This window comes from Chenopodium album, chromosome 11 (genome assembly GCF_948465745.1).
Source record: "Chenopodium album chromosome 11, dcCheAlbu1.1, whole genome shotgun sequence".
Taxonomy (NCBI): Eukaryota; Viridiplantae; Streptophyta; class Magnoliopsida; order Caryophyllales; family Amaranthaceae; genus Chenopodium; species Chenopodium album.
This window is the reverse complement of record NC_137844.1, coordinates 7308750-7335279: the sequence shown is the minus strand read 5'-3', so window position 1 is coordinate 7335279 and position 26530 is coordinate 7308750. Positions and strand designations below refer to the sequence as shown.

General features: G+C 34.5%; 2 protein-coding genes across 2 annotated transcripts; both read right to left on the bottom strand.

The window, feature by feature from the left end:
* Positions 1-12942: 12942 nt before the first annotated feature.
* LOC145566183 (protein FAR1-RELATED SEQUENCE 5-like) lies at positions 12943-13491 on the bottom strand. Its single transcript, XM_081625690.1, has one exon. The coding sequence runs from the start codon at positions 13489-13491 to the stop codon at positions 12943-12945; it is 549 nt and encodes a 182-aa protein (XP_081481816.1).
* Positions 13492-18637: 5146 nt separating this feature from the next.
* LOC145567288 (ubiquitin-conjugating enzyme E2 2-like) lies at positions 18638-24895 on the bottom strand. The gene is made up of 6 exons (XM_081626551.1): positions 24746-24895; positions 23954-24087; positions 23828-23853; positions 19402-19491; positions 19220-19308; positions 18638-18992 (listed from the first exon to the last, which is right to left on the bottom strand). The coding sequence occupies exons 2-6, from the start codon at positions 24076-24078 to the stop codon at positions 18864-18866; spliced, it is 459 nt and encodes a 152-aa protein (XP_081482677.1). The 5' UTR covers positions 24079-24087; positions 24746-24895; the 3' UTR covers positions 18638-18863.
* Positions 24896-26530: the final 1635 nt, after the last annotated feature.

Sequence of the window (26530 nt, the reverse complement as noted above, 5' to 3'; positions counted from 1 at the left end):
TTGGTCTTCCCTGCTCTAAAGGCTCTACATTGACTGTTGCCTTTTAAGGAGAATGGGGCAATCGTCATGAGACAGAAGGAGTAGTAATTAGCTTTGATTTTGTTGTGTTGCTCATCTAGGGTGTTTTGTTTCTATTATTCTTTTATACTTCATACAAAGGATTTTTTGAGATCATGATTTTTTGAGAGTGAGTAAAAAGATGTATATTGTGGCATACAAGTAAAAGATTAGAAGTCTTCAAAAAAGAAAAAAAAAGAAAAAGATTATAAAATGTGTCAAAATGAAAAGTGAGATCTCTAATTCCGTAGTATTTCCTTGTCTTGAATTACTTGCATCTGAAATCATCTCAAATTATCATAGCACTTCTATACAAGCCATGAAACCTTTATTATTTTTTATGATTAGTTCTCACCTATTTCTAAAAAAAAAATTAATTAATTTTTTATTTTATTTATTTTATTTATTTTTTTATTTTTTTATTTTTTTTAACTAAAAAATCCAGCGCTATAAAAAACGAGCTCTTTCCTAAAATAATGTTGGGAAAAACTCCAATTCCTTAAATACAACTTTTTTTTTCTTTTATTCCCTAAATACCGTTCACGTAAGCAAATTAAAAAAACCCGATTTTTTTTTTTACCGGTTCAGGGAGAAACCGCTACTTGAAGTGGCGGTTTTCAAAACTAAAAACCGCTACTTCAAGTAGCGGTTTTTAGAAGTGATAACCGCTACTTTAAGTAGCGGTTTTCTGCTGTATTAAAAATAAAAATAAAAAGCTAGCAACAATAATCTTTCAACAAACAAATAATCAAAATACAAAAACAGAGTTTACATAATCATAAATTCATAATACTCCAAGTTTGATAGTATTACTTAGAAGAAAACAAAATAGAACCAATTATGATTGATAAAACTCCAAATCAAACAAAAACAAAACTTACAAAAAAAAATAAAACTTAGTATATTTAGATCTGGATTACAGTTACAAAATGAATAAATTGAATAAACTAACAAGTGAATTGAATATATAGAAACGAAATTAGGCCTAAATTAACAATTGAATTGAAAAAATAAAAACGAAATTAGGCATAAACTATACTAACCCTCTATTATCCCTAATTTAAACATCAACAATCTCTAGCATCAAGCGCCACTCCGATGGCGGAATCAGGTGGGTTGAATAATTTTTTTGATTTTCTCCATGTTTGAGCAATGTGAGAATGAATGTCGTCATTGAGGAATTTTTTTTGCTTTTACTGGAAGCCAAAAGTGAGGAGGTGAGAGAATATAGTTTAACGTGATTTTTTTTTTTTTTTTTAATATTCAAAGCCCTAAAACCGATACTTCAAGTGGCGGTTTAGTAAGATAAAAACCGCTACTTCAAGTAACGGTTTATCTTTATAAACCGCTATTTCAAGTAGCGGTTTTCACATAAAACCTAAAAATAAAAAAATTACTTGAACCGGTGACGTGGACAGTATTGTGGAAATTTATAAAAAAGTGACTGTATTTATGGAATTGAATTTTTTGACAACATTATTTAGGAAATGGGCTCGCAAAAACTATCCAATAAAATACTTCATAATAGTGTCAAATCATTGCCCAGTCAAAGCATAGCGTGATTGATGTCTAATCTAAAATGGAGGGATGGATAGAAGTTTAGAATAGTTGACAATGTTTTGGTATTGGTACCCAACTACACAAAACTTATGATTTAATTACACGGTTACACCTACATAAATACCTTTGTGCCTCTCTCTAGACAAAAAAATTGAAATAATACAAATGACACAAGAAGAATATACATTAAAATAGTGATAACATGCACAAAATAATACTGCACCAAGTATTAATTCAGCATGTTTATATATGCCTGTTTATTTGCCTAATTATGATTACTTAATACTATCCGGAACATCGAAGAAATGGTAAAAACAAATAAAAAAATGATGGAACCCATTCACCTAACGTTATTATGTTATTATCACCAATTGGCCATATTTGCGCCTGACTTTAAAGAATGATGTAGTTGATGGCTTAGAAAAGTCATTGGTTTACGACTTTAAACAACTGGACTAGATTCCCTTCGATTCAAGTAATTGAATTAGATTTATTGTAATAATGCATTACAAAGCTGTTATAAACTAGTAATTCTTTCGTCCACTTTTAGTTGCAATACTTCTAAATTTACAGTATTCACATTCTTACATAGCTACACTCGACCCTAATTATTAATTTATATGTTTGGTAAAATATAGTCATGTAAGGTCATGTTAGATTCGTTCAGTTTATGTTTTTATAATATTTAATTTTTATATTTTTATACGTATCTAATTTTAAAGACACGAAGAAGTAAATTGTGCATCTGCAAACGTGAAATTTCAAGTGTTGCAATTAAAAGTGAACAGAGAAAGTATATATAGTATATATAGTAGGTATCGTGTAAATCTCTCTTTAAAGTCCACATACAACTAAAGTTTAGAATATGTTTTGAATATGTTTTGTACTCCGTATGATTTAATATGATGTTTAAACACTAAATTGCTCTATATATCAATATATGATGTAATTCTCATGTTGAAGTAAAATATTTATAAAGGTAATGATATATGTTGCCCTTAAAGCTACATGTACTTCGTATGTATTTCCTAAATTGGTACAATATTAATTAAGAAATATATGACAAAATAACATATATTTGGTGTAATTGTTAGATTTCGGGAAAACTCCTTGGGTTGGAGTGTGTACCATTGAATAATATATATAGTGTTACAATACTAGTCCTAATCTTGTTAGGAAACCTAGTACGATAAGAATACAAACTATATCACAAATATATACAAATATATCCTACTCTGCGACAAATATTATAATAATCCTATAATATCTATCACACCCCCGCAGTCGTAGCGGGAGGAGGGCGTACGCTAAGACTGGACCTAAATTCCAGAAATAAATCTCGTGGTAGGCCTTTGGTGAAAATGTCTGCAAACTGATATCTCGTAGGAACATGCAAAACCCGAACTTGTCCCAAAGCAACCTTTTCTCGAACAAAATGAATATCCATCTCCACATGTTTGGTGCGTTGGTGTTGTACTGGGTTGCCAGAAAGGTAGATAGCACTGACATTATCACAATAAACAATAGTAGCCTGCCGTAGAGGACAATGTAACTCAAGTAAAAGATTACGAAGCCAACAAGCCTCTGAGACAACATTTGCGACACCTCGATATTCCGCTTCTGCACTCGACTTAGACAAAGTATGCTGGCGCTTAGATGACCAAGACACGAGGTTGTCCCCAAGGAAACAACAATAGCCCGATGTGGAACGTCGGGTATCGGGACAACCTCCCCAGTCAGCGTCAGTGTAAGTTATAAGTCGATGAGAAACAGTCGGATATAAATGTAAGCCGTGATCAATGGTACCCTGAACATAACGCAGAATGCGTTTCAATGCCTCAAAGTGAGGTTCCCGAGGATCATGCATAAAAAGACACACCTGTTGTACCGCATAGGCAATATCCGGCCTAGTGAAAGTGAGGTACTGAAGAGCACCTGCTAAACTGCGATACAAAGTCGGATCCCGAAATGGTGGTCCTGCATCTGCACTAAGTTTTGACTTAGTGTCAACTGGAGTAGCTGCAGGTTTACATGAGCCCATACCTGCACGCTCTAAGATCTCCTGTGCATACTTTTCCTGTGAAAGTAGCAAATAAGAGGGAGTACGGGTTACCGCTATCCCTAAAAAATAACTCAACGGACCCAAATCAGTCATAGGGAACTCAGCTTGCAACTGAGATATGATCCCTGCACGCAACTTGTCAGATGAGGTAGTTAATATAATATCATCAACATATAGAAGCAAATATGCCATATCATCACCATGTCGAAAAGTAAACAGAGAGTTGTCACTCTGAGAGATGACAAACCCCAATTTGATGAGAAAATTTGCAAAGCGCTGGTACCAAGCTCTGGGAGCTTGTTTCAAACCATAGAGAGCCCTGCGAAGTCGACAAACATGAGTGGGTGCTTTATGATCAATAAAACCCGGAGGTTGGTGCATATAAACAGTTTCCTGCAAGTCACCATGTAAAAATGCATTTTTGACATCTAATTGATGTATTGACCACTTTTTAGCCATAGCTAAACTGAGAACAGTGCGAATAGTGGCCGGTTTAACTACCGGACTGAAAGTCTCATCACAATCTACACCAATTTCCTGCGACCTGCCATCACATACAAGACGAGCTTTGTGCCTCTCAAGGTCACCATTAGACTTGTATTTATGCTTAAAGAGCCACATACAATTAACAACATTCACCCCCGCAGGCCTAGGCACTAATTCCCATGTCCCTGTTTTAATTAAAGCACTATATTCATCATTCATCGCCGCATTCCAATTATGATCATTTAAAGCTTGTTTATAGGACTTTGGAAGTGTTGATTTATGATGATGGGGACCCGATGGTTGAACGGTGAGGTTACAATATTTCGGGTTTGGCTTAAAAATTCCCCGTTGACTACGGGTGACTCGGGGAGAGGGAGGTGGAGGCCGAGTGGGTTGAATGGGTGGTACGCCACGCAAAGGAGGTGGTGTTTATGTGGTGGGGCTGCTGGCCGAAAAGTATGTTGGCAGAGGGGTACGCAGCCCACCCGCGGCTGGTGCTGGGCTGCCGCAGCCATGCCGCGGAGTGGACTGCTGGGTGGGAGTGTGGCAGTTCTGCTGGGGTGGGCTCGTAAGAGGGAGCTGGGCTGATCTGTGAGCTGGGCTGACAGGAGAGCTGGGCGGGGAGTCGTGTGGGCTTGGAGTTGCAACTTGTGAGCTTTGTGGGCTGACAGGAGGTGCAAGAGGGCCTTGGATGTGTGGGCTGCTGTGATGGGTTGGAGGAGATAGTGGGCGTTGCATTTGTTGTGGAGTAAGAATGGTAGGATGCAACAAATGAGGTGAGGGTGAATCATCACCTAAAAAATCATATTCTTGGCTACGAAATTGAGCTAAATTTCGGAATGGGAAGGTCGCTTCATCAAAAGTGACATGACGCGATATGATTATTTTATTTGTGGTGAGATCAAGACACCTATACCCTCTATGGTCAATAGGATAACCCAAGAACACACACGGTGTTGATCGAGCAGCTAATTTATGTGGAGCTGTTGCAGACAAGTTAGGAAAACAGAGACACCCAAAGACACGAATATGATCATACGAAGGAGTTTTACCAAACAAGGCTAAAGCAGGAGTATTGTGTTTAAGGGCTTTTGTTGGCAAAATATTTAAGAGATAGGTGGCCGTTTCAAGAGCATAAAACCAATACGATGGGGGGAGAGACGCATGAAAGAGAATTGTACGCTTAATATTATTAAGTGTACGAATCATACGCTCGGCTTTGCCATTTTGTGAGGATGTGTGTGGACAAGAGAAGCGGAAAAGCATTCCATGGTCAATACATTTTTGCTTAAAAGGGTCATTATCAAATTCCCTACCATGATCACATTGAAAACATTTAATCTGACGTTCAAATTGGGTTTCAACATAATTTCGGAAATTAATAAATGATTTAAAAGCTTGAGATTTGTATTTTAGAGGGATAGTCCACACAAAATGAGTATGATCATCTAATAAAACTAAATAATATTTGTGGCCTTGAGAACTACGAATAGGGGATGTCCATAGATCGGCATGAATAATATCAAAAGCACAAACAGTAGTATTATTAGAATTGTCAAAGGGGAGGCGAGTATGTTTTCCTAATTGACATGAATTGCAAAAAGTGGAGTCATGCTCCTTATTACAATAAATATGATTTTTAGACTTAAGAAAGTTAAAAATTTGAGCTCCAGGATGTCCTAGACGGCTATGCCAAGTAGAAGGGGAGACAGCAGTGAGGGAGGTAGCTAGACAGGTTGACGGAGTGGACTTGGTGATTTTGACTGGATATAAATCTCCCGAGCTATCACATCTCGTTATTATTGTCCCCGTACGAAGATCCTTCACAGAAAAACCAAAAGGATCAAACTCAATAGACACGGAATTATCAGTGGTGAATTTACGAACTGAAATAAGGTTCTTTATGAGTTGAGGTGCTAGGAGGACATCACGTAAAATGAGAGGTGTTTTAGGATGTGGAATAGTGCCATGACCATAACCTGTTACTGGAATACGATGACCATTGCCAACTAAAATATGATTTTTAGTGCTTAAATTAAAAAGGGGCAAGAGATTACCAGCATTATTCGTCATGTGAGATGTGGCACCCGAATCCACGTACCATTGATTGTCGGGATTTGGAAGTGTCATTGTAGAGAAAGAGGATGCCAAGTCCGTAGGAGCCATGGGTTGCCCATAATGTGCTGTGTAGGCCTGCTGCTGTGGCTTGGGCTGACCAAGTATTGATTGTTGTTGCTGGACCGGAAAGGGAGCAGGAGGTCTGGCCCATGTGTTTTGCTGAGCCCATTGTTGGAAACTTGCCCATAATTGTTGCTGACTTGGGCCAGACGGATTTGAGGAGTTGGATTGGGCCGAGGTTTGTTGTTGGTGCTGCTGCTGGCCACCACGCCCTCTGCCTTTGGACTTTGGCTTGCCTCCCCGTCCTTTGCTGCCACGTCCTCCGCCACCACCGCCCCTGCCCTGCTGTTGTGGCGGCTGCTGCTGCTGGGCGGCTGCCGCGGCGGTGGTGTTGGCGTTGTTAGCTTGAGTAACAAATGCCTGACCGGAATTATCTTTTGCGGATTTGCGTGACTCCTCTAACAAAATTCTTGATCTTGCTTCATCAAATCCGGGAAGAGGTCGAATTTGAGTGATGGATTGAGCCACTCCATCGTACTCTGAGTCAATTAAACCTGCACAAAGACGTAATACCAATGTTCTTTCGGACACGGGTTGACCAACGTTGGCTAGTTGATCTTTGAGTTCCTTCAATTTCTGACAGTAGGAAGACACATCTGGAAAATTTTCAACAAAAAGATTGTTAAACTGGTTTTCAAGATAAATAGCACGGATTTCTCCATTGTCTTGAAAAATATTAGCGAGCCTATCCCAAGTTTCCTGTGCCGTAGCGTTCTTGTACAACACCGTGCTTCTTAAATCTGCAGAAATAGTATTGTAAATCCACTTTTTCACAATCGAGTCAAGGCGGTTCCACTGCGCCGTTGTGAGGTCCGTAGGACGAGAGGATTTAGGATCGATATGATCGATAACATTGCAAGAATGACAATGAATTTCAAAAAGTTCAACCCAACTACCATAGTTCCCTTTGTCACGATCAAGAATTTCTGGAACCTCATTCTTAATGTTGCTAACTGCATTAGCAGGGTGATAGTCATTAGATGGAGGAGGAGGTGGTGGGGTTGAGTTTTCATTATCTTTGGCCATTGAAAATTAAAACAAGAATAAAACTTGTTACTGGTCCTGACCAAAATATCTTGCGGCTAGGAGGTCAAAGAAACAATGATGGAGGTAATGGAATTACCACGTAGAGAGGTAGCGGAAGAGAAAGGATCTGATCTTTTTAGGAAATTAAAAAATTTGTGGAACCCTAAAAAAATCTAGGCTGTGATACCATGTTAGATTTCGGGAAAACTCCTTGGGTTGGAGTGTGTACCATTGAATAATATATATAGTGTTACAATACTAGTCCTAATCTTGTTAGGAAACCTAGTACGATAAGAATACAAACTATATCACAAATATATACAAATATATCCTACTCTGCGACAAATATTATAATAATCCTATAATATCTATCAATAATTAATGATCTATTTCATGTACTCCGTATTATTTTCACTTTTAGCTCTTTATTATATGTAGCCCCTCTCATTTTTCTATTAATAAATGCAAAAATGTAATTTAAATTAATTTGCATGAGTAAATTAATTTTCCAAACAATTTTTAATTTTTGCAACAATGTAAGAAGAGCGTCTTTTTAAATTTTTACAAATTTAATTATGTAAAAGTTAATGGATTAATTAATCACTGTCATATAAAATTAATGTTTTTCCAATTAAGATCATGTTATATTCATCTTATATCCTATAGATAAGGTCAAATAAGAGTTAATAATTTCATATAACACAAATTCAAAAAAATTAAGCTCTAATAAGAGTTTTAAGATCAGTTTACAATTAAAATAAGATTTAACAAATTTAAATAAGTTCCTAAATCAAATATATAAAAATTAGGTGAACACAAATATACAATGCATAAAGTTACTATCAACTTTGATGTCTTGTTGAGATGGGGTAATATGACATCTTAACGCTAAGATTTCTCACAAGACAAGTCGTTATTTATGTTGAATCTTCCACCCCACTCTTATAGTGTTGTACCTATGTGTTCCAAATTCTAACATCTTAAATGCAATGCCTTCTAAAATGACCATTTTTAAAATAAAAAAAAAAATAATAAAAAATGCAACATTTCTTTTTAATGAGAACTAGAAATTTTTCAAGCATGATGATATTTTTAAAAATAAATAGTAATTATAATATAGAACTCTCCAGGGAAATATAACTCAATATTCCATCATAATATTAACAACAATAATAAAAATAATAAGTACTCCGTACTCTATAATAAAATTTCTAGAAAAATTAATGGTTCTAAAAAAAATAAAGTAGAGTTTAAATACGTAAAAAAATAATTAAAAAAATGGAGTAATATATTAGTTAGAATCTATATATGGATTAAGTTATTTTTTTTATTTTTATTTTTTTTTACAGTGGAATCTTTAGAGATGTATGCAATAAAAAATAAAATAAACATGAGATATTGATGCTAATTTCGTTAGGATTGATTGACTTGGTCAAGTCAACACTTAATTGAAAGTAAGTTATGGTTTTCGATCTACGTTTACAATTCGACATACAATGCCGCGTAAATAATTGATTATCCACAAGTAGCCGAAAATGCCCTACTCTACCACCCAACTTAACACTATATATAATCTCAATACTCTCAATTATCCCCTCACTCAACTTCCAATCTATAATTTTTGTTTATACTTGTATTTATTTTCTTTCAAAACTACACTCACAATAATTGTTCACAACCACAACCACGACCACGACCACGATTACAGTTCTTTATTATTAATAATGGACTTAAATAATGCAAACGTAAAGTCAACCTCCACCCGCTCCGATGGAAGATATGAGAGGTTTCTTGCCAAGGCGGAGGGTTATCTACATAAGTCTCAAGCCTCCCACTCATCCCCGGCCTTAGGAACGCCAGTTGTAATAAATGGTGATAATGGTAATAATGGAACTCGTCATTTAGAGTTTTTAAAAAAGGCTCAAGGTTATTTAAACAAAAAAGACAAGGAGGATAAAAAAAGATAAGAAGGATAAGAAAGATGAAAAAGATGGTAATGATCATGAGAATTCGAGTAGCGAAAATGAAGGTCAACATGATCATAAAGAGCATCTAAAGTTGGTTCATGCCATGTTGAAGAAAATTAAAAAACATAAAGAAAAACATGGAAGACAAAATGAGGAAGAACAAGTTGAAGAGGAAGGCGAAATCGAGGAAGAAGAAGAAGAGGAAGAGGAGGAGGAGGAGGAGGAAGAGGGTGGTTGGTTTACAGAATTAATGGAGGGGATTCAAGAATTTGTTGAAGGATTAAATGAAGAATGAAGATGATATGCATGATAATTTAATTCATGATTGTATTAATTTCTGTTGTAGTCTAATTTTATATTACAACTTTTAATTGTATTGTAATGATTTTAATTTCTAATACTCGCATTTCATTTTTAATTTGTAATAATTTTTTGTTCAAGTACATGAATTATATGATATTTGTATTAAATTTGATTGGTAAATTTATGATGAAGGGAGTACATTATTGCATTTTAACTAATTATGCATAATACTTGTATCGTCGATGAATGTTCGTGCTAGACAAACTAGTTAGTTAATCAAAGATGCCCTTCTAATTGATATATAGAAAGGGAAATTAGAGGTCTAATACTCCGTATTATATACGTGGTTTGCAATATACAATATATATATAAGGTGCATCCGAGAGTACTAACTTGTCTAACTATAATGCTGATCTAACACTTATGCATGATGACAATTTGGGATCATAATTAGGATGCTTCTAGTTAATTTTAAGTTCATCAAAATTCTCAAAATTTCAATGCTTGTGATAGCTACCTAGGTTACATTGTGGTTAATTGTAATAGGTGTCTAATTACGCATCATTCTCAATGCTTACGGGTAGTATGCAATAATTTACATTCAAAGTATCGTGAAAACTACCTGATTAAATATAATTTAATTCTTATTAAAGTTTTTTATTGATTCATATTTATTTCACCAAAAAAAAAAAAAAAAAGAGAGAATTTGGCTACTTAGAGCATCTCCAACGAATGAATTTGGGGGACCTGCTTGCAATTTATGAAAAATTCTAAGCTGTTTGTTTAATTTCCATTGTTGCACATCTTGTTGATTAGCTTTGGCAAGCAAATTAGTTTTGTAGAGCTAATTAGCTTGGCAAATATTTATTAGATAAAAAATATTATTAATTTAAAAATAAATTAATTTAAAAATAAATTAATTTACAACTAGCTTAACCATTGGAGCAACAAATAGCTTGAATTGTTGTAGCTTAAGAAGATGACGTGGCATGCCAAGCTATTAAATAAATTAGCCAACCATTCTAGTTGCTCTTAGATATTTGTTTATGTGGCGTTTATTTAAATATTGTAATTTGAAAATAAAAAAATTAATTGTGATCTTATTCCACAATTATTTCTTTTTTTAATATGATAATTATTACTTATGTGACACTTGATTGTTAATTGCTTTTAATTATATTTACTTATTCAATCTCATTTCTTATGAATAATTATTTCTATACATAGTAACCTAAACTCTTTTAAACCGAATGAAAGCGCAAAAATCATAGGTTGAAGGGTTAAAAAAATTATTGGAACAAATAGTGGAGGGTTTTTCCTTACCATAAAATAAGCTTATGAACAAAATTATTGGAGGGTTATGAACAAATATTAACCACCATATAGGGATTTGCTAGAATGAGAAATAAGAAATGAGAAAAGAAATCTCCACCCTTAGATTTTAGTAACCACCAACGGCTCAGATTAGAACATTAAAAATTCACCCTTCTCTTTCATCCCCCTCCCACGTTTCTATTTCATATGTATGGCTGGTTTCCTTTCTTTCTCTCTCCTCTCTTTTCTCTTACCCTTATTTCTGTTTCCTTTAAACTTATCTTTTTTTTCATTTGCATTGGCTCTTAATTTATGCAAGCAACAACTCCCACCGACTGAAGACCAATTCAAGGTAAATTTTTCCCTTTTTTCACAATTTTACTTTTAGGGGTTCCCAATTAAAGTTATTGGGGTTTCCTTAAACGTTTCTTATTGCTTTTGATCAATCATAATTTTAGTTTCAGGGATCTGCAATTAAATAAAGTTTTTGATTTTTATTTTACAAATTCTACAATATTAGTTAATTATGGTTTTTAAAAATTGTTCTTTTTTACCCAAAATTTGTGTTTTTTGATTCATTTGTTACGAAACCTATGATACTCTTGGAAATGGTTAGTGGCCTAGTGCCTTGATATATTGGCTGTTGTGCTTACTGATTAGTGGAATAAGAAACATATTAGCTCCTTTTTTGAGATCTAAAATATATAATAGGCAGAGTTACTCTTGGTTGTATCATTTTTTTTTTGCATTCATAAGTTGAATTTTCGGATATTATTAGATAACAAAAAATGATTTTGTGAAACCTATTAGCTCAAACGGTAGAGCATTGTGCATTTGCACAAGGTTGTGGGTTCGATTCCCTCATGGGTTATCAGTTAGTCGTAATTTGTTGTTTCCTGAGTTATAGTTTTGGCATTATTGCATTAATCGTATACTGAAATCAATATAGCAATGGAGCATGTAAAAATGGAGCTGAACCAAATAAAAATGCAGATAATAATTATTCAAGATATATCTGTCATTCAATCCCAATTACAAAATCAATTACATGTCCATGTGAGACAAAAAATGGAATAGCTCTGCAAACATTCAATAGCCAAATTAAACCCAACACCGTCTGAAGTGCCTATATCTTGATAAGCATCACAAGCACCAACCTGTAAGGGCAAAAGGTAAAATTATAAAATAGTTTTACATAAAAAAAAATAAAAAAATAATGCTAACATCATAAATAAGAAATTATATTGTTAATAAGGAATAACTAACCAAAGAAGAGAATCAAGCCTCTTTCATAGGGCAATTGCGACTATCATGTTGTGCATATTTCCCACATGATTTACAGAGTCTCTGTCGCTTTTGCTTATCTTCAATAGCCTTCTCTTTCCCACTTGGAATTCTCTTGCCACTTCCTTTAGTTATTGAATGCTTTGGTGGATGAATATCAATTTTCACTGGAATGGTAGACTCCACATATGCTTCCAAATCATTTGTCTTGTTATCTACACAAACATTGGTACTCTCGAGCAAAGACTTTTTTAAATCTATGATCCCATTCCTTAAAACACGAATTTTATCAATATCATAACCGACCAATTCTGCACAACCATGAAAATCTTTCCATAACTCAGATATTTCTATATTAGCAAGTTGAATTTGAGAACAACCTTCATCTACAACAGTATCCATATCAAATACTTCTCAAACAACCAAGTAAAGGATTCAGTTTTCTCATCACATAAAAATGCAGCACCAAATGTAATGCATTGTCGATGATGATTTCTTCCGGTAAATGGAGCAAATATCATTGAGTATTTATTTGTTCCATATGTCGTATCAAAAGAGACAATATCACCGAAAGTGGCATAATTTTTTCTCCCAATGCCATCAGCCCAGAAAAAAATACTTTAACCGATATTCATCATCTACCTCATATGCAAAATAATAAGAAGGATCAAGTTCTTTTTTTCTTTCAAAATTCTCTTTAAACATCTATGCATCATAATCACTGATCATAATTTTAAGTCCTGTTTGATAATTTTGAAGGTCTTTTTGCGTACATCCAACTTTATCATATCCTCCAACTTGATGTTTAATCAACTGATATGCTTTGGCAGGTCCTATATTGGCTCGACTACATGTGAATAAAACAGCCTTATGCATAGAATTAACTTTTCTTGCCGATCTCAAAAGGTGTCTCTTTGTAGGAGTTGCAAGTGCATGGGTATGGTGCTCAACAAACTCCTTAATCTCATATTTACCCTCTTCCGTTCGCTTGATTTTGATTTTGGCACTACACCCTTCTCTTGTTTCTTTCAACCTTTTAGATTTACCCCCATTCATAGATTGATTTGTAGGTTGATTATAACCTTCTTTAGAACACAAAAAATATTTCCATATAACAAAACCAGTCTTCTTATCTTTCACCTCCGTCGAAGACCTAACGCTAAAACCAATATTATGTGCATACCGTTTGTAAAATTCTGCTCCTTCATCTAAGTTATTAAATATCATTCCTAGTGATGGCTTGACATTATCCATTGCCTTGATTGCCTTCATAAGGGGTAACAATAAACATGTATCGAATAAGTAAAAGATATTATAATTGATGATGTAATTAAAAAATACATTATTATAATTGATGATGTAATTAAAAAATACATTAATGGTGTGCTATTGTTAGATACTACAGAGTATGAAATTTTAAGCATTTTTTATTAATGAAATAAAAATTGAATGTATGTACCTATTCCATATAAACACACAAAGACAATAATCAATCAAAGAAAACCCCAAAATCATGTACTATCTAGTTAACCACTTGATTTGATATTAATAAAAAAAAAATGCAAACAAACGAACAAGAATCATTCAAGCCAACAATTATCAAGTCTAGGTATTATTAAAAAAATAAAAAAAAAACCAAATAGCAGTCCATACCTCAATTGTGATTGAAATTGTTGGTCAAAGCAGCAAGATAATACTATTGTAAAGGTGCAATTTTTGTCGTTTTTGCCGATCACATAATTTTTTGGTCAATTGATCAATTAAAGGAGAATGAAGAGCTTATTGAAAAAAAAGGAACTGAAATAGAAACGTGGGAGGGGGATGAAAGAGAAGGGTGAATTTTTAATGTTTTAATCTGAGCCGTTGGTGGTTACTAAAATCTAAGGGTGGAGATTTCTTTTCTCATTTCTTATTTCTTAGTTTTTGTCCTGCGTGTGACAGAAGCGCTTGGTTATTGTTGTAGCTTGTCTTTCTTTATTTAAATATTGAAAAAATCAACATTTATTGCATGTCATTAGCTTTTCTGCCTTTGACGAACTCTTCTAGGTAGATGTAGCTAGCAGTCAACTTTTGTTTTTCATCTTTATCCTATCTTGTTTTTAATGTTTATCTTTTAGTAGTACGGAGTACCTTTTTTGCTTTTGAACTAATCAATCAATAAAACTAAATTCATATGTAACAAACTTATTTTAGGATAGCTTTATACTTTTAAAAAAATTAATAGGATAGTTAAATTCCTAAACTTACGCATAACAAATAAACAAATTTGACTTTATGATCAATCAATTAACAAATATGTGAAGATTTACACATATTCTTTATATAAGTACCACTTGCATCATTAATAACATATCTTCCCATATTTTGTTTCCTCTACTGTATTTATAATGTCAGATTTTCAAATGGATTATGAAGATCCATATAGTTCATATTACAATTATTTAAGAAACTCCCAAAACAATGAAAATCAAAACACTCAAACACCATCTCTTAATTTCTCTAATCCTCAAATGTCTCCAATCCGGCCAACTCTCCATTCATCCATAAATGATAATCAACATCATGAAAATCCTTATAACCCAAATATTCAAATGAATAATCACTATGGCTATTATAATCCTCCTATGGTTAGGCCGGGTAATCAACCTACCCATCAAAGTTATACTCCTCGCCCTTTATATTTAAGTGAATCATTTAAGGTCCACGAAAATATAAGAAGGGATAGCATAGAATGCTCAAGCACACAAGAAGAGTCTCTTACTTCTAAGTTGGGTCTTGAATCTCAAACTGAAGCTGACTCGAAGGAAGCCAATGATCATTCTAAAGGCAAAAATAGTAAGTTGACGTGGACCCAAATTAAAGATGTCGATTTATGTAGAAGTTGGATAACCATTTCAAAAGATCCAATCAAGGGCAACGATCAAACTAAGGAACTGTATTAGAAGAGTATTGTTGAATATTACAATGCGTGGAGGACAGAAGGTCCAGAGGTACCTGTAGATAAAGCTTCCAATCATTGGTTCAAAATGAGTGGCGAAGTTAATAACTTTAATGGATGCTACATTCAAATAAAGGATAGCCATCCGAGCGGCCATAATGAAGACGACATTATAAATAAAGCCAAGGTACTATATTCAAACCGTAATGATAACAGAAAGTTTTTTTTATCTACATGCTTGGCAAATCCTTCGGAATGATCCAAAGTGGCAAGAATTAGTTCGAAAACACGGTGCTTCGTCTAAGAAATCAAAAATTGCAAGATCAAGTGTACCCCGTGATCGTGAAGGTGGTGCAGAATGTTTATACCAAGACTACTTCTCTACCAATCCTGTATATCCAGAGCACTTATTTCGCAGAAGGTTCAGGATGAGGAGGGAGTTATTTAATCGTATCGCGGAAGCCCTCAGAAATCATTCAAAATATTTTACACAAAGAGTTGATGCTGCCAAAAGAATGAGATTGTCTCCCCTTCAAAAATGCACTGCTGCTATTCGCATTTTAGCCTATGGAACCCCCGCTGATGCTGTTGACGAATACATTAAAATAGGCGAGAGCACTGCTATAGAATATTTATTCAAATTTTGTCGTGCTATTATCGAGGTATTTGGAGATGTGTACATAAGGAGGCCTACAGCTGAAGATGTCCAATGATTGCTACAAATGCATGAAGAGTGTCATGGTTTTCCTGGAATGCTTGGTAGTCTTGATTGCATGCATTGGGCATGGAAAAATTGCCCAACCGCATGGAAAGGGCAATACACCCGAGGTGATTATGGGTATCCAACAATTATGCTTGAGGCAGTCGCCTCAGTGGATCTTTGGATATGGCATGCTTATTTCGGTGTTGCAGGATCAAACAACGACATTAATGTTTTAAGCAGATCAAATTTGTTCCAAGAGACGTTGCAAGGAAAAGCTCCAGAGGTTCATTTCACAATTAATGCAACTAATTACAACATGGGGTACTATCTTACAGATGGTATATATCCCGAGTGGGCTACATTTTTCAAAACATTCTCACATCCCCAAGATCCCAAAAGGCTTTTATTCAAGAAAAAACATGAGAGTGCAAGGAAAGATGTCAAACGAGATTTTGGAGTACTTCAATCTCATTTTGCGATAATTCGTGGACCTGCACGTTGTTGGCATAAACACAGGCTCCATGATATAATGGAAGCATGTGTTATATTGCATAATATGATTGTTGAAGATGAGAGACACACATACACAAAAAACTTTTCTTGGGATGATTTCACACCAATAATTGTCGATGATGTTCATCAAGGGCACCCTTTAGATTTTCGAGCTTTTCTTGAAAGGGATGCAACCCTTCAAGATAGACAGATGCATCATCAACTAAAGGCGGATCTAGTGGAACATATATGGAGTTATTTCGGAGGGCAATCCCTTAATGGATAATATGCTTGTTTATTAATTTTATAATATAGTGTTTAACTTTTGATATTGTTATAATTGTCGCTGTTACTATAAACTTTTTTATTAATTATATGGTTTAGTGTTTAACTTATGTTGTTATGTTATTTAATTACATTATATTGAATATGTATATATTGGTCTTATTATATTTATTTGTTTGATTTTTTTTTAAATCAATCAATATATTTTCTAACTAATGTTATCACATGGTCGCAACTTGAAATTATATCCTCCTTTTTTGAAATTATATCCTCCTAGAGAAAAGTAACAGTCCATTTAAGAATTTTAAATGTATAGAGTTGGAGTCGTTACAGTCTAGCCCCTTCCCCCATATGAAAGTGACATACATAAAAATTGACCGTAAAAAGTCAATGAAAATAAAGAATGTTTGGCAATAATTTCATTTTCTAAAAATAATTTTTTAAAGTAAAATATTAATTGAATAAAAAAAATGTTAAGAAATTAGCTAACCATTATTGCACAAATTAGCTAGAAAATGGAGTAGCTTAAAATCCTATGTGGCAATGGCAAGCTAATTTGGTAAATAGCTTGTCATTGGAGATGCTCTTAGCTATTTGCATTGCAATATTTTCATAACTAAAAATAAAATTTTTGTGAGTGGTTTTTAATATCTGATACATCATGAAAAGAAAACTATTCGATCATAATTCATTAATAATAATAGTAAAAACTGAAAAGTTTGAGAAGTACTGGTAGATATTTGTAAAGTTTTCTTCTGTTAATAAACTCATATCCGCCAAATTCTCTCATACCTTGATTTATGTAGGATTCCAAATTTTTCTCTCACCATGAATATTAAAGAGTTGACATATAATACATTGTAAATGAGATACTTCAAATTAAATTATCTCACATTAAAAAATTCTACAAATTTCTCTCAATGGAAGGAAGCCGCAGGGAAAGATATGGAAATATATTAAAGAAAGCTGAGAAGTACCTTCACAGACGTCAAGGTTCTGAATCGTCAGCAACTTTAGCAGCTTCGGAACCCTCAAGTGCCCCTCCCATTAAGGGTGCTGGCGACGATGATGGTGGAAGCAGTTACAAAGCATACTTGCGAAAGGCTAAGGAGTTCATGCAAAAGAAGGATGATGATAAGGAAAATCAAGCTGGAGATGGGAATTCGGATGCAACTGCTGGTGATAAAGATAAGAAAAAGCAGTATGCAGCTATAGCTACCGGCTTGTTGTCGGCAAGAAAAACACATAAACTTATGCGAAAAGGGCAGAATAAGAATGGGAAGGCGGGGCAGGAAGGCGAGGAGGAAGAGGAGAAGGAAGAGGAGGAGGAGGAGGAGGAGGAGGATGAAGACGAGGAGAGTAGTGGATGGTTTACAGAGTTCATAGAAGGATTGTCAGAGTTTTTAGGCGAAGTTGAACTTTGATTTGTTTTAATGGCTCTTCCTGCCAACAAGAAAATAAAAGCACTTGTTTTAATACGTAGTATTTGATTTCTTATGTTATACTAGATATTTTGTTTCCCTATAATAATGAACCATCTTTACCAATAATCGTCAGTTGTCACATTGCCCTAACTTCTTACTATATTTTGATGTCTCAAAACAATAATGTATGTCCAAATTTGTTAATTCGTCTGTTAATTATTCAATGGATTTGGTGAAATTGGAATTCACATTAATTTCGATATGTAGATCATCCATCAAATTGTTCTATAGCTCGTATATGATATTAGGTAATAAGGTTTGAGGTCATACTACGTTGGTTTTAACTCTATCAAACGAGGATTTACAGAATAGGAATAAGCCAGCAGGGAGCAGCTCGTCTGGGCTCTAACAAAAAAAACTTTATAGGGTGGTTACTACTGGGAATATGCTATAAGCTACACCTATACTGGCCAAGTTTAACAAGGAATTAACTAGTTTTGTCCATGTTCTTTTCCTTCACAAAGATTCTTGTATCCAAATTAGCACCCTGAAACAATCTACAAAAGGCTGGAGATTGACATTGTTCAACGCCATTAACTTACAAACTAGGGGCTGCACTTTGATCATTCATCTACAATTCTACATATATCAAAGCAGACATCCGCAGAATGACAATGTATGAATTTAAACAATAAACACGGTACTAAAATGTATACATATTAGAGAGAGACATGGGAACATGCCTCACAGCATTCCAATGCTGCTCTTGCACCAGAGGATGATGTTAATCTGCTGTCCAGCTCTGCTCCACAATCTCCCGGACTCTCCGGTTGTACTCTCGCTTGTTCTCACTAAACAGTCTTGCAGCCTCTGAATTTGCAGGGGAGTTGGGGTTTGGATCACAAAGCAGAGACTGCAGCAACAGGGTAGAATGTCAGAATTTTTAGAGAAGGCATCGATGCACACAACCACAGAAATGACTAAAGATCTATAAAACCAACATCCTAAAATTTGGGGGTAAGGCAAAGAGCATGTGGTTATTTTGACCAGGTACACCATGAGCACTGTGCACCCGGCCGACTATTTCAACAACTAACTAGAATGAATGCAAGTAGCATATTTATAAACTCAACAACTAACCTGTATGGATGTAAGAATAGCTGCAACATCATAGATTGGACTCCACTGGTTTTGTAGGATGTCCAAACAGATACTTCCGTCAGCATAAACTGGACACATTACAGGAACATGAAGTTATTACTAAGTGAGAAACACCAACTACATGAATGAAAGTTCATACAAGAAAAATGGATGTCACTTACTATTAGGATGGAACATTCGAGAAATAAAACGAACACTGGGGGGCTTATTTGGGTAATCCTCAGTAAACTGAAGTGTCAACTTAAACGTGCCTGAAAAACTCACAAACTTTTAGTTGGAGAAACTCACTACATAACAGAAAGGTAAAGAGCTGACATTACATATACCAAAATTTTACAATCTTATCACAAGGATTTATGATTTAACAACCAGATTTTTGCAAATGGAGTATATGCTATTTCAAAATGCAAATTGCACAGCACATGGAGGTAGTATTGGGAAAGAGAAGTGAAAATTGGTTGATACAACGAGAGAAAGAAAAAGGAAATTTATCAATAGCAAGTGAGACACCCATAGAAAGTAGCCAATTAATATAGGAAGGACTGCAATGAACTACCACAACCTACAAACCAAATTTTAGCTTTTAGAACAGACCTACTAAGCTCTTGACAGTATCTTTTTCACAAACCAAACAAGCCACTTTCCCCCATGAAGAGAACTACCATCCAGCATAACAGAAACAAAACCATTTTCAACGAGAGAAGTAACATATGGGAAGCAGGTAATTAGTCTTTACATGCAAAACCTTAGAAGCAACAGCTTTTCAGTATTGGACTCCAGCAACCTGTCTCTACTGGACAGCCATCAAAGCAATTACGATGCTCCTAGGCTCTAATATTTCCATATTACTTTAACCTCCTCACATTTAACCCTACTAAAAGGGAACCTTTAAATGCATGACTATTTTCATCACCATACAACTCACAGCCAACCCAACCCCCATAATTTCTTTCAAAAACCCCAAAACTGAAAGGTTCCCATACTATAAACAGTGGCTAACACTGAACTTTAAAAATCAGAAATTCTTTTATCCACTTTACAGCAAAAAAATTAGCACCAGAATCCACAGCCCACTACAACTCAGAAACTACGGTTTAATTTCAACTCCAAAGTGGTTTCATGTTAAAAGACCTTTGTCCAGTCTTTTTTCCGCTTCTCGATAAAGCCATTGGAATGGGATACATGCATTAGAAAAATGAAAATAACAAATTTAATCCAATAATAATATAGAAAATACCACAAAGGACCCTTATAGATTTCCATGTCTCCAGTCTCTCCACTAGAGTATGTCAAAATTGATCAAACATGATTTCCTAGACCCTGTCAACCACAGAGTACAGAACCGCCCATGCTAAAACTAGAAGTCCAGCATCTATGCCTGACATAACAAAGAAATTAAATACTGCTAATTCGTGTGGTATTAACTGTTATATCTGTTTTAACTAGGTGAGAATTTGATGGACATTTTTCCAAAAGGTTAAGAAATGAAGAAGTTATCAAGGCTCAAAGTGAGCACTTTACCTTAGCTACAAGCGCACTCTTCACCTTTGTTTCTTTGACTCTCCCTCTCTTTCTTACTCTAGTTTCTTTTACTTACCCTCAATCTTTGTAGCTAAGAATTCTGATGAGGGAGAAAGGAGTGAGGTATGGGGTGAGCTTAGGGAGAGGAAAAGGCTCTCTTACACCAATGTCATAGTCTTAGTGAAGCTAGTCTGCCCAATGGGGAGCATCCACTTATCAGATTTTGTCCCTTATTACTTTTATCATTTAAGCTCCAAATATCTTCTCAAGCAAGCTCCATCAGCTGTCCACAACCTTATGGTAAATCAATTTGTTACATGACATTGCCTAAATTACTTTATAATCTACTTGTATGCGTAGCTGTTGCGGTTTTTGTTTTTGATTGTGACATCAAATGATCTCCAAAAATCACTAATCTTTTACTACAGCCTTAATTAATATCATTAAGGTCTCCACAAAACTTGGTCGAAAAATAAGCCCGTTTTCTGTTTCTTCAAATTTCATACTCATCCCGTACTTATCATGGCTATAATACATAAGTTATCGAACAGCACTTGCTAACCCAAATGGATTTATAAATCATCTCAATAGCATGTGCTCCATCTTTTGGACCCATTTTCACGATTTTATCATTACTCTGGATTTAATCCAAAAATCACATTTCAAGCCCGCGATATTCCTTTTGCCTTGAAATAGTAACTCAATCAATAATCTAATAGCACGTGATCCATCTTATTAAACCGTTTTTCATGATTTTCTTATTATTCTGTATTATTTCAAGCCCTTGATATTATTTTTGCCCGAAATAATCTCAATTTATTTTTCCCAAAAAAATGACAATTATAATCCATTTGGTCATAATTCAGAAGTCCTTTGACTTGATCAAATTACTCTCAATAGTCAAACTTAATTATTCACACACACACGCGCACACACACACTCTCAAGCACGTGCGACACACACTATAAAATTATCATATCATTCGTGCATACATGTATCGCACACTATCACATAATTATCATTTCATTCTAATTAATGCAAACTTGATTAGTATTTCTTTCAGATTTTTATTAACACCAATAGTATCGCAGAATCAAATGCATTCACATTTATCACAATCTTATAGTGGGTTTAGTAAGAACTAGGGTCTACAGCCAAAGTACTGGTTTTTATTCCGACTTTTAAAAATATGAGACAGCTGCCATGCTACATGATTTCTTGCTGCAACTACACAGTCCACAACACATCAACATCAGATGCTGCCTAAGCTGTGATAGACTTGCGTGCCCAGGACACCAATTTCCCTAGGATATTTAGGAGCACCTCCTCTCACTGGAGTACTTCCATACTCAGCTCATTCCTTTACCCCCCCAGATATCCTCTCGTAAAAGACAAAATCAAATCCAAGGATAATAAGAGCTTATTTGGGTTACACATTACAGGTAAAAGAATTTGCCTTTTCTTCTTAATTCTCCAAGGAAAACCAATCAGATCCACCCTGATCTCATTTAAAATCTGCATTATTTTAACTCTCCATTATCCAAAACAGTGCCTCTTGAGCACAGCAATGACTATACCTCAATTTGACAGTCGATTCTTGATTCTGTCCTCAAATTCCGATAGATGCCCCTCTATTTCCACTGTAAATCTCTGTAGGATTCTAAATTTAATATATAACCACACACTTAACCTAATATATACATTTCTGCCACAGTTATCCTATAAACATGACTGTTCCTGAGCTCTACACTAATAAGGATGGTCAAATACTATCCTGGGAAATTATTCTAAAACCTAAAGACAACTAGCGAATTAGCGATCACATAGTATTTAAAAATATTTCCATTTAAACCAGCAAAACTTGTTCCAACGCAAAAGGCAATAATCTTGATCAAATAATTGTTATGGATGATACTCCAAGTTTTCAAATCACTAACCCATAATATCCACCCCACTCCAAACCATATCTAGTATTACTAATTTACTATATCTTGAATTCTTAATTAATTTCCTCCTTTGTATTAGATGCGCACTCCAATTATTCCATTTAGCTCCAACTAGCCACAAATCTCGATTCAGCCCAGCCATACAGGAGCTAAATCAACCAGTACATATGATTATAATCCTCAGCAGATGAAGACAAGGAGAAAAAAGCCTTTAATGAGCCTTATCCTACTTAAAGGTTGAAAATAGTATCAAGAAAAGAAAGTCAATAATAACATAGGTTTTGTGCTTTTTGAACAAGAAACAAAATTACTTCTTCCATTCTTTTAGTCACAGCGCATTCCTTTTAGTAAAATTGCAAATTAATTGCAATAATTTTATTTAGCCAATGATACCGTATATCTCTCTCCACATCACATGGGTAATTCTTTTTATATCTCCCTATCTCTCTGCTCTCCTAAAATCAATGCATCCCCTCCACGTTGCAATAAAAAGACGGAAGAAGTATTAGTTAGAAAAACACTTTAATAAGATCAAATAAGGATGAAGATTATGATGCTATCCAGATCCCATTCATCTCTTAATAAAATACTAATGATATGCAATCGTAAAAATCAAGTATAACTAAACAAACATACAGAGAGTATTTGATTGTTCAAGCATATTTCTCTGGTTGTCTTCTAGACGTGTTTAAACAAGAACAGCATGCCTATCAGAAAATTCCACACGTGCAAGCAGATATGGAAAAAAAAAAGATTTAAAAAAGAAAAATCATGCACTCATTCATCAATTTCACATGTTAGAAGAAAAAAAATTATATAACAGCCTTTAAGAAATTGTCGTTACAATGTTGTTCAATGTACCAACTTCTCAGTACCTCCTAGACACATGACCATAATGAAGAACTGAGACGGAAAATGACAAGAGACTTAGATGATGGTCAACAATAACTACATACACAAAAGAATCATCTGCATTAGTATAATACCAAGACCAACACTTCAACATACACAGCAATCACTTTAAAGCAAAAATAACACAAACTTTCTCATTTTATTGGGGGGGGGGGGGGGGGTGTGGGGAGGGGGCTTGACATTTATTTTTGTACTTTAACTTGCTCACCTCCATCCCACGGAGTGTCATCTGGACTGCAAAAATAAACCACAAACCAAGAAAAGTCAGTTTATTCATCACCTATAATAAGCGATAACTAGCACATTAATTAGGACAAAAATGGAGGATAATTACCCAAATATGACAGCATTCCAAAGCATAATGTTGTTATCGTGAGGTGCTCCACTAATGCCTGCAGGAGGATCCTGTTGCAACCTCTTAAAATCCCTCATGAGCCGCTTTCTTGAGGGAGTAGACATTGTAACTACCTGTAAGTACCTACATCATTAGCTGAAACAAATCCTAACAGTACAGCTGCTCAGACACTCTTTGATAATAAATAAGAACAATTGAAACGCGTTCTCTGATTGGTTAATCGCGCTCATCTCATTAAGGTATCCATATTAACACAATAGCAAACTCCTACAATACAAATCAATCATCACCAATCAATCTAAATTGAAAAACCTTATAGGCAAAGAAACACAACGCGGTTAAAATGAACGAGAAGTCAGCTTGCCAGTGTTCTCCCACCTATAATACTCAGCCTACATTTCCCACAATCAAAAAACAGCCACACAATTCCCAATCAAACTCTCATGCAAACAACCTCCAAAAACAGATTCAAGAGCTCCAGAAACTCAGATAGCGTTAAAATTCAGCGATAACAGAAATCAAAGCATCAATTTAATCAAATTCTAACCCTAACACCTAAATTCTCCACTTTGATCAAATTAATTGTTTCAAATATACAAAATAGCAACAATAAATCATTACACAGCATAAGAACAACACAAAATCAACAAATTTCTGCAATTTAATATGAAATAGAGACCATAATTATCTTCATCTGAAGCTGAAAAATCAATTGATCAAAAGAAAATTGACAAATTCAAGACAAATAGAAGAGAAAAATAGAGAATTTACCCCCGATTAGAAGATTCGATGAGAATTTGCTGCAAATTGATGACTGCTGGTGAAGAAGAAAAAGGAGGAGAGAGTAAATAAATAGGGTTTTTTTAGGGGAGAAGGAAGACAATAATAATGGTATGATACCACAGATTCCTTGATATTTATTATTTTGATTATTGTAATAATTATAATGCTAATAAGTAATAATTATTAATATGCTAATTAGAGTAGGGCCTGTTTGGCTGGATTTTATGATGATGTTTTGAACTTTTGAAGGTTGGAGGCTTGGGCGCACGTAGCAACACTAGTAAAAGTTCGATTTCAGAAAGGATACTTTTTTCCTATTTACGACAAGAGCAAAGATGAAAGTTGATTGAGGTGCTCGTGTGTGGATAATATGACTAGCATGAGTTTGTAGAATGGTTTGGTCATCGATAAGGAAATCAATTGCAAAACTTAAGTGAGATTATGTGCTTTGAATGAGTGATCACAAACTATCTATATTGGCTCAACTATAAAAGCATAAGTATCAAAACTCGACAATGCAAAGTATGAAGCTTTTATAATCATTCATAAATTATCATCTATCACTTCATAGAGAGCTTTATTTGGAATTAGAATATATAAAGTCAGTTAATGTCGAATCTTGTATAACTATATTAAAACGGAAGCAGCTAGCCTAAGTGATAAAATAACACATGTTACTTTGTCATTCAATATTTTCCAGCCCATTTTCCTACTCCTAAGTCCTAAGTAAAGCAATCTTAATGATATACTTCAATTCCTATTTGACATTTTAATTGTTATATATGTTTGAACCTTTAATTCCATAATTATTATGATTTATGAGAAGGATGATGTTTTGTTTTGGGTTGCGGCAACATGGTGAGTTTAGAGAAAAGAGCAAGCTACCATAGATTTAGGGGGTTTGCGTGGGTGGCGGTGTGGTTGTGGTTGTGGTTGTGGTTGAGTGCAATGGTTAGAGGTGGTGATCCAATGATGAAGAGGGATGCAATGGTTGGTGGTGGAATTGAGTGTTGATGATGGTAAGACATGGCAACGGTGGTGAACATGGTGATTAGGGAAGAAATATGGGAAAAATATCAAAGTCATAGGTCTCTCACGTAGGTAGCGTTGGCCTAGCCAGAAAATCGAAATCAATGACAAGAATCCGGGCAAAGCTTCTAGTCAACAACAACAAGCAGCAAAAAACAATTTAAGGTTCCATAATGTCATTTTTTTCTCACAAATGACCAACATTAAAGATTCTTTTGACAAATTTTCCTAAATTTTAAAAAGATATTAAGTTTAACATACATAAGAATGACAATGGTTTAAAACCCCAACCCGAACTTGGTTGAGACCATCCCTTATACGTAGTACTCCTTCCGTTTTTTTTTAATGCATTACTTTGATTTTTGCACTATTCACACACTATGGTTGACATATTTTTTCACTTCTATAAAATAAATAAATATTATTATATAATGTATCATTAGATTAGTCACAATGTCTGATCTAGTTTCATAATATAATTGTTATAATTTTTTACTAATAAACAATTAAAAATATTAATGGTCAAAGTTGCGTCTCGGCAAATGTGCCGGTCAAACTGATGTAAATAAATAAAAAATAAAATAATATAAAATAAAAAAATAAAAAAATAGGAAGTATAAAATTAAAAAAAATTGCGTGCAATTTTGGTCAATATCATTCCATTAGCTTTTGTAAGATCAAATAAAAAAAAAAAAGTGTTTAATGTGTTACAAGTTTGAGAGAACCTTCAATCTATCTGTCTTA